The sequence below is a fragment of the Equus asinus genome, chromosome 13 (assembly GCF_041296235.1).
Source record: "Equus asinus isolate D_3611 breed Donkey chromosome 13, EquAss-T2T_v2, whole genome shotgun sequence".
Taxonomy (NCBI): Eukaryota; Metazoa; Chordata; class Mammalia; order Perissodactyla; family Equidae; genus Equus; species Equus asinus.
The window spans coordinates 15,781,890-15,791,205 of record NC_091802.1 but is presented as its reverse complement, the minus strand read 5'-3'; the positions used below and the strand labels follow the sequence as shown (position 1 = coordinate 15,791,205).

At 43.5% G+C, this 9,316-nt stretch overlaps 1 protein-coding gene across 1 annotated transcript; it reads right to left on the bottom strand.

The window, feature by feature from the left end:
• Positions 1–2,540: 2,540 nt before the first annotated feature.
• On the bottom strand, positions 2,541–3,473 carry LOC106821987 (olfactory receptor 2V1-like). The gene has a single exon (XM_014826905.3). It carries the CDS (start codon positions 3,471–3,473, stop codon positions 2,541–2,543), a length of 933 nt encoding a protein of 310 aa, XP_014682391.1.
• Positions 3,474–9,316: the final 5,843 nt, after the last annotated feature.

The window sequence follows — 9,316 nt, the reverse complement described above, 5'->3', positions numbered from 1 at the left end:
TAAATGAATTTGGTTTTCTCTCTTTAAATGCCTTTCCCTATATTGACACAGAATCATAATATCTCACAATTGAGAGGGTTCTGTGAAACTAGAGGGCTCAGAGACTATATGGTTAACTCGTTTGGTAAGGAAGTGTAAGATTAAGAGGCGGGCTCTTGGCAACATTCCCGACTAAATGGTTGTCAACAGGTCACATCCTTATTAACATACATAGACTTTCTAAATACTATAAAAGTAAAGCAAAAAATACATGTAGCCAAACATAAAAGAAAGAAATGGAAATACCTAGATATGAGAAATAAAAAGAAAGCTCAAATGAAGGGTTGTAAGCAGGAGCAGATGCTATGGTGGCCTCGGGGTACACCATCAGGAGTAAGGTCCTAAGGGCTGGGGGCTGGAGTCTGGGATGATAATGCCCCTTTGTTCACAAGGTGGGGACACAGATTTGCATGAAGGAGGGAGCTTAGTGTGCTGAGTCCTCTTCCTCAAAGAAAGTGTTGCTCTATTTGTTAAGGGAACACTAGAGAAAATTTTGCCGTATAAGAATTGGATAGAAAGAACAAAGTGGATAGAATTCACTGAGTTGTCTTTAAAGAAAATTCAAGGGAATCTCTAGATTACCTAAGAGATTTCAGCAAGTTCGTTGGACACAAATGAATATTAAAATATCAAACCTTAAATAATAATAAGTTAGAAATTATAGCTTTAAAAGAGAATCCTCATTTACAGTAGCAACAGAAATTTCTTTCTTTTTAATTGCAGTAACATTGCTTTATAACATTATATAAATTTTGGGTGTGAATCATTATATTTCGATTTCTGTGTAGATTACATCATGTTCACCACCCAAAGACTACAGTCTGTCACCATACACAGCTGCCTAGCAAACATTTGGGCCCTCCTCCTTTTCCTCTTCCCCTCTGGTAACCACCAATCCAATCTGTGTCTCCATGTGTTAGTTTCTTGTTGCTTTTATCTTCTATTTATGAGTGAGTTCATACACTATTTGACTTTCTCCCTCTGACTTATTTAGCTTAGCATAATATCCTCAGGGTCCTTCCATGTTGTCACAAATGTCACACACCCCACGAGCTCTCAGGAAATGAATGCAGATCTATGGGAGCAGTGTGACTGGATGATTGAGGGGAGATTTTTGGTCTAGCTCATTTAAGTAGATCTTTGTTGAAGACATGGATAAAGATACATGCACCTCAATGTTCATTGCAGCATTATTCACAATAGCCAAGCCTTGGAAGCAACCTAAGTGCCCATCAAGGGACGAATGGATAAAGAAGATGCGGTATATATACACAATGGAATACTACTCAGCCACAAGAAACGATGAAATCGGCCATTTGTGACAACATGGATGGCCCTTGACGGCATTATGCTAAGTATTAAGTCAGAGGGAGAAAGTCAAATACCTTGTGATCTCACTCATAAGTAGACAATAAAAACAACAACAAACAAACACATAAAAACAGAGATTGGATTGGAGGTTACCAGAGGGGAAGGGGGGAGGGAGGAGGGCAAAGGGGGTATTTAGGCACATGTGTGTGGTGAAGGATTGTAATTAGTCTTTGGGTGGTGAACATAATATAATCTACACAGAAAATGAAATATATAACAATGTACACCTGAGATGTATATAATGTTATAAACCACTGTTACCACAATAAAAAAAAAATTAAGAAAAAGATTTATTTTCCAAATCCCTCCAGAGCCCCTGAGACGGAAATGTCAACAGAAGCCAGTTTTTGCCTGGATCTTCTCCTTACACCTCACTCCCATTCTACGCTTGGTGTCAGTGATAAAGAATCAATCTGCTCCCCAAATTCCTTGATTGTGTGGAGTGCTATATTTGTAACAGCTGTACATTCCATGGTGTTATGCTTACAAGAAGACTATGAAAATGTTCTGGCTGTTTTTCTTTGAGATTTTCCACATCAATACTTATATGTAAAGTACAATTGTGAGAATGCACAAATTTTTTTACATTGCTTAATAACATAAGATATATGGGAATGGAGTTTGTGTTACAGTAAGTAATTAATGCCAGGAAATGTTGGACTTCATTACTGCTAGCTGTGATGGTACATGAATGAAGAGTAGCCCAGAGAGAGAAGTAACCTTGCCCAAGGTCACACAGCTCCCACAGGCCAGACTCCAGCTCTGGGGACCACATTTCAGTGCCAAATGAGTTCTGAATTGGTTCCCACTCCTCACTCACTTTAACTTTCAGTTCAGAAGAAAGCCTGCTCCTCCTAACCCTAGGGAGAACGTAAATGATGTGTCTCTGGGCCTTCATTCCATGGAAATTGTGCTCAATGGGGGAAAGGTTCATTGTGAAACTGAGCAGGTATCATCTGTAACCCTGACATCTTCCATCCAAATGTTTTCATGATGCTCAGCTTACAGCCTTGCCCCAACCAGCCAGAGGAGACTAACGACTACTGAGGAGGAAGATGAGTTGCATGACAGCCTGAGTTTGCAGAGGAAGGGGTAGACCAAGAGAGGAAGTGCCAGAAGGGTGGGCATGCCTACACTCTCCATCTCCCCAGCACCTTCCTCAGGGCCCTCGCTACATCCCTGTTCCTCAGGCTGTAAATGAGTGGGTTGAGCATTGGGGTGACGATGGTGTAGAAGATGGAGGTAGCTCGGTCTCCTGCTGGAGTTCTAGCAGAAGCCCGCTGCAGGTAGCTAAGCACTGCTCCCCCATAGTAGAGGCCCACCACACCCAGGTGGGAGGAGCAAGTGGTCAGAGCCTTGTGTTTCCCTTCGGTGGAGGGCATTCTAATCACAGCTGCAAGAACCCAGGCATAGGAAGCCACAATGACCCCAAGGGGTAGCAGCAGCATGACCACGCAGCAAGCATAGACGAGGTCCTCAAAGAGCGAGGTGTCGGCACAAGAAAGACGCAGCAGAGCAGGGACCTCACAGAAGAAATGGTCCACCTGGAGAGAGCCGCAGTATGGGAAGCTGAAGACCACGCTCACGTCGATCACGCTGTCGGCCACCCCACCCATCCAGGAGGCCAAGGCCAGGAAAGAGCAGGCCTTCCAGTTCATGAGCACAGGGTACCGCAGCGGGTGGCAAATCGCCACATAACGGTCGTAGGCCATGACCGCCATGAGGAAGCACTCCGCTCCTCCCGCCATGACCACTAGGAAGACCTGAGCCGCACAACTGCCCCGAGAGATGAACTTACGGCCAGAGAGAAAGTTGGCTGCCATCTTGGGCACCACTGTGGCCGTCATGGTCAGGTCCATGATGGAGAGCTGGCTGAGAAAAAAGTACATGGAGGTGTGCAGGCGCCTGTCGGCCTGAATGAGCAGGAGGAAGAGGATGTTGCTGGCCAAGGCAACAGTGGAGGCCAGAAGCACAAGAGAGAAAAGGAAGAAGTCATGTGGTGAATGGCTAAACAGGCCCAAAAGGAGGAAGTCCGATAGGGAGGTGTGGTTCCAGAGCTCCATCACTCTGACCTTGAGAACAGACAAACAAGCAAACAAATAAACAAAACCACCTACCTGGCATGTCCATCATACAAGGAAAATCACCATCTCTTGTTTCTTCTGAAGGACAGAATCCAGCACTGTGACACAGCCCCATCCTTTCTTCCTGCAGTGAAAGTCCATTTTCTCTCAGCTGCCCTCAGTGGTTACCAAGCAAGATTTGACCCTTACTTCTTGTGAAAAATAAGGGAGCAGGCCCCTAGAGGAGGAGAGTCAAAGAAAGCAAGGGAGAGAGGAGATTTTAAGTGGCAGGTGAATAGTCGTAGAGTTAGGCAATGGGGATACAGATTTAGGAGGGGAAGTGACTACTGGGGACAAGAAAGGGAATAAGAAGGGAAAGAGGGTGACAGGTGTAAAGACAAATATAGAGTAGAAATAAGAGGCTTAATTTTCCCTCCCCCTCCCTTTTTGTTAGAGCATTTACTTTAGAAAATTTGTGAGTTCCTTATCTCTGAAATGTACGTAAACTTTTAAAAAGTGAAATAAGATTCTTGCCGGCTTTCTGAGCCAGGAATGTCATTCCCAGGGACCTGGGACCCATCTCGGTGAAGTGTGATCATCAAGGAAGATGATGCCCCATCTCGAGGTTCTGTGGAGGGTAGTGGCCTAACTTCAACAGGCACCTCGTACAAGTTGCAAAACTACTTCTTGTCATAAGATGTGAGAAGTTGTTTCTCCTTTGGATAAAGCCAGTTAATGAACACAAGGATAACCTCAATTTCTAGGTGAATCTAAGATGAACTATGTGTGACAAAGCCCTCTTACTTGAGGACAAGTTGTTGTTTATCTTGAGAGCATGTACATAATGGGTTGTCACCACTTGGCTATACAATAGGCTGAGACTCCTTCTGTCTTTGCAATTTCTTAGCAGGTTACCTGTGATGCACACCACTTTCTGGTTTAACGCTTATCAAAAGTAAGACTGTTTTCTTTCTTGTCTGCCTTTTGGAAAGGTTTTCTGTGTTGGGAGGAGATTTTGTTTTTAATATATTTCCCCAACACAGGCAGGCACTGCAACAGAGCTAAATGTTGTGTCAAATGCATCATGAGAACCTCAGAAATACCTCTCTGGATATATGCCAATCATCCACCCCACACTCCTACTTGGACTGTGAGATGTATGAGGGCAGAGACTGGGGACATGCTCATCTCCTAGCTGGAAATCAGTCACCTCACATAGTGCCTAACCTAGGTGGGCACTAAATTGGTTAGAACCACTGAATGTTCTAAGACATTCACTGACCTTACAAGGGAAGGAAAGGCCAGTACTCACCCCACAAATGGTGGGCCTCCAGTGTGTGCCTTGTTGGACTGTGTTGTTTCTGTCTTGTGTGATGTCACAATAAGAATTCAAGAATTTCTCCTAATACAAACTGGAAAGATTGTCAGAGACAGACTACTGAAAGAGGTTGTGATAGGAGAATAATTCTGCATGGAAAGAAGGAAGCAAGAGCGATATTCCTGAGGTCCTGTGATCCTGACTGAAGTTCTCAGTCATACTTATGTCGCTGGGACATCTCGGGAGATGTTTTAAAAAGTGAAGCTGCCTTGGTATGACACTCTGGGGTCCTGGGTCACTGGGTCTAGAAGAGGCCACGTCGTATATGGTGTTTTAAAAACTTCCCAGGTGATTCTCATGGAGAAATAGGTTCATACACACTGGTCTAGGGCAAACTGTGTGCATAACTCCATTCTCATCTTGGAAGTGGTGAGAAAGCTGTCTGGAGTGAGAAGAAGATCATAGCAGCAGATAGGGGAGTCCTAGACATAGCGAGTTACAGAGACACACCAGCAAAGGGAGCCAGAGCACAGCTCAGGGAGGTGGATTCCAAGATCAGGACAGGCAGGAATGGAACTCAGCCATGGACATCAGAGTGACATGGGAATATGTGTGGCCAGGGCCCAACAGGTCTGCCTGCCAACTTTGAAACTCAGTTCAGAGACTGGAGAACCAATGAACAATGAGAGCAATGTTGCACTAGAAAACTAGGATTACCGTCTTCCTGATCTCCAACACTGACAACCTTTGTTACTTGACAGCAAGGAGCTATCTCCACATCCAGCCTGACCCTCTCTGTACTGAAGCCTGAAGTCAGACCAATTCTTTCACTTCCCTGTCACCTTTTGTTCCTCATCTGTCAGGTCTTCCCTCACCTGCTTCAGCACCTGCCATCCCCAGTTAGCTCCCCATAGTTCACCTGCCACTCCATTGTGTGGTTCTCAGCAGAGTGGGTCAGAGCCTAGAAGCATGCAAAGATCTAATCCTCCTGGTAATCTGTGAGCAAGCGGTGGTTTGGGAAAGGCTCTTACACACACTCTACTTCCCATGGATCCAAATAAAAATTTATAGAACCAACCACCCAGGATGTTCTTCTACTTCTCACAAAATTGGTGATGAGATCATGTCCCATGTTTATACCTCTAGTTTCAGAGTGATGTCTCGGGACATCCAACCCAGCTCATAATGAGCCCAGGGAATAGACAGAAGTTCCACAGCAAGGAGGAAGCCAAAAATAATGAATTGGCTTCAGAACAAATTTCATTCCCCATCGCCCTGGCTCTTAAAAAGATCCCAGATTCCCACCTAAACAAAGGAAGAAGGCACCATGGGACATCCTCTGACATAGCCACCCACACTTCCCTCAGGGGTCTTCACCCTTATCTCACCTATGGGACTGGGAGAGAACATGATCACCATTGAGTGTCAGCATGAATATCTAGCTGCACTCTGTGAGTTTTGTCATGGATGACAGGAAGTGGAGCCCTCAGTTACTGTGTGAATCCTGTACTCAGTTGATGTCTTATACTTTTATGTACTCAATCAATGGCTATTCATTGTTCATTCAACAAATAATTATTGACTACTGTGGAAATAAATGAAGACCAGCCAAATGAGAAAAGCAAAGGCTGTTTATTCAGAGCTTGCTATACCAAGGGAGTTAGCCATGTCACTTGCATTTTGGCAGAGACTCAAAGGCAGCAGAGGAGTGGGAAAACTTTGGAGTGGATGAAAGGGAAGCTTCAGGTGTGCCCTGATTGGAGGCTGTTGGTGTGGAGAAGGTGGAGGTGGGCTAACTAAAAGTGGGGTTATTGGTTAGGGGTACATATTTGGCTTTCTCTGGTTGATCCTAAATTGGAAGTGAGGAAGAAAATTAGGGAAGTGGTCAATTATTAACCCAAATTGTTAATTTGGGGTAATTTTGGACCTAGTGTTACAGAAGTTATTGTTTAGCTTCCTAGATTGCCTAGATGGTTACTAAAGACAGCACTCTGACTTCCTACAAGTCTGACTTAGAGCAGAATGGCTTCCTAAGCAGTTTATTGTAGATAAGAGGCATGACATCCTGAGCAGCTTGCTGCAGGTTGTGGATCAGAGTTACTTTTTACATATGGTCCGGCCACTGTCTGTTTTATATTCAGTCTCTCAGCACCTGTAAATGTGAATATCAATGACTGACTTTTGAATGGTAAAACACTCATGCATTCCTGGAATAAACCCCACTATTTGGGATGGATTATCTTTCTTCTATGTTGGCAGATTCAATTTGCTAATATTTTGCTTAGGATTTCTGCTTCTCTTCATGTGGGAGCTTGGCCTGTCATTTATCTTTCTTGTAATATCTTTATCAGGTTATAATATCAAGGTAAAGCTGGTCTAATAAAGTGAGTTGGGAAGTGTCCTCTCTTTTTATATTGTCTGAAAGATTTTGTTGAAGGTTAGTATCATAAATGTTTGGAAGAATCACCAGTGAAGCCTTCTGGCTCTTTCTAATACAAGCTTTTAATGCTATAAAATTTCTCCTAAGCACAATGATAGCTGCAATTTACCAGTCTAGGTGTTGTAATTGTTTTTGTTGTTATTCACTTAAAATATGTTGTAATTTCCATTGTAGTTTCTTCTTTGACCATGGGTCATTTAAAACTGTGTTGCTTAATTTTCAATTAAGCAATCTGGGTATTTTCTAGTTGTTTCGTTGTTATTGATGAAGGCCCCAAAATCAGAAAGTCCCTCCATTTGAGGGTTGACTTGGGTGAAATGAGGCAACCACATAATGTGTCCTGCAGCCACACTACAAGGAGGTCAGATATGGGGAAAATAGAGGAGGAGTGTGTGACATGACAAGCCAGACAGTCAGCAGAAAGGTCCTTACCCTAGATGCTGTGCATCAAAGCCAGTCTGGTCAACATCTCTCAACTTAGCATGAGCTGCTTTGAGAAGAGTGTTTGCTCAGACATTAGTTTAGTACTCTAGGCTGATGGGGACCTCAAACTCTGTGCTGTCACCAAGGCAAATAATGCTTCCAGTGGGTCCACAGAAGGCTAGAAATGGCTGAGACATGAAGTCTGTATTTACTGCCTTTCATGTCCACCTAAGTCTCCCTTATAGCTATGAGCTTAGCTGAGCCCCTATCTTCACTTACCTGCACTACTTCAATATTTTCCCACTTGACCTCTCTCCCCTGTCCCCTGCCATTTTTCCCCTTCCCAATCCATGTTGCCACAGTGCAGCTATGATATTTCTTAAATGAAGACCAGGTCTTATCATGTCTTCAGTGGTATATTCGTTTTATTGCTGCTGCAACAAATTACCACAAACTTGGTGGCTTAAAACAACACAAATTTATTCTCTTACAATTCTGGAGGTCAGAAGCCCAAAATTAGTTTCATAGGTTTAAGATCAAGGTGTCAGCAAATGGTTCCTTCTAGAATAAGGAGCTTCTAGTGGACACCTGTGTTCTTTGTGGCCCCTTCCTCCATCTTCAAACCCAGCAGCATAGCATCTTCAAATCACTCTCTGCTCCCATTGTCTTACCTCCTTCTATAGTCAAATCTACCTCTCTTTCCTTCTTGTGATTCCATTTAAGGTCAGATAACCTGGGATAATCTCCTCATCTCAAAATCCTCATCTTTATTTTATTTCATTTTTGGTGAGGAAGATTGTCCCTGACCTAACACCTGTGCCAGTCTTCTCCTATTTTGTATGTAGGATGCCACCACATCATGGCTTGATGAGCAGTGTGTAGGTCTGTGCCTGGGATCTGAACCCACAAACCCCAGGCTGCCAAAGCAGAGCATGCAGACTTAACCACTATGCCACTGGGCAGCTCCCTCAAAATCCTCATCTTAATTGTCATCTGTAAAGTCCTTTTTGCCACATGTATTGGTTTCCTGGGACTGTTGGAACAAAGTTCCATGAAGTGTGTGGCTTAAATGACAGACATATTGTCTCAGTTCTGGAGACTAGAAATCTGAAATCAAGGTGTTTGAGGGCTATCAGGGAGAATGTGTTCTATGCCTCTCCCCTGGCTTCCAATAGCTTCAGGCAACCCTTGGCTTTTTGATGGCATTCGCCCTGTGTTGCTTCACATCATTTCCTATCTATGCATGTCTGTCTCTATTTCCCTTTGTGATAAGAACGTCAGTCATATTGGATTAGGGCCATTCTAGTGACCTCATCTTAACTTGATCCTATTTCCCAGTAACGTCACGTTCACAGGTATTGGAGACTTCAACATATCTTCTTTATGTTCTTATTTATAGGAACACATCTATAAGATGATACAGAAATCATAAATAGAAGAGACACATAAGAATGCCTAGTGTATAAGACAATATTAATAAAGAGTTTGTTCATAAAAACGTTTACGCTCATAATCCATTCCTGTGAACCTAGTCTTCTATCCTTCAGCCACACCACTATCCCAGTGTCTAATGCAGCAGTGGGGAACTGAAGCTAAAACATAATAAACCCTCCTCATTTGTCACAGCCGACTGAAGTATAGATTTACTATTGCAGATGTTAA

Coding starts and splice junctions, on each gene's coding strand:
- LOC106821987 (XM_014826905.3), bottom strand. CDS start 3,473: ATGGAGCTCTGGAACCACACCTCCCTATCGGACTTCCTCCTTTTGGGC.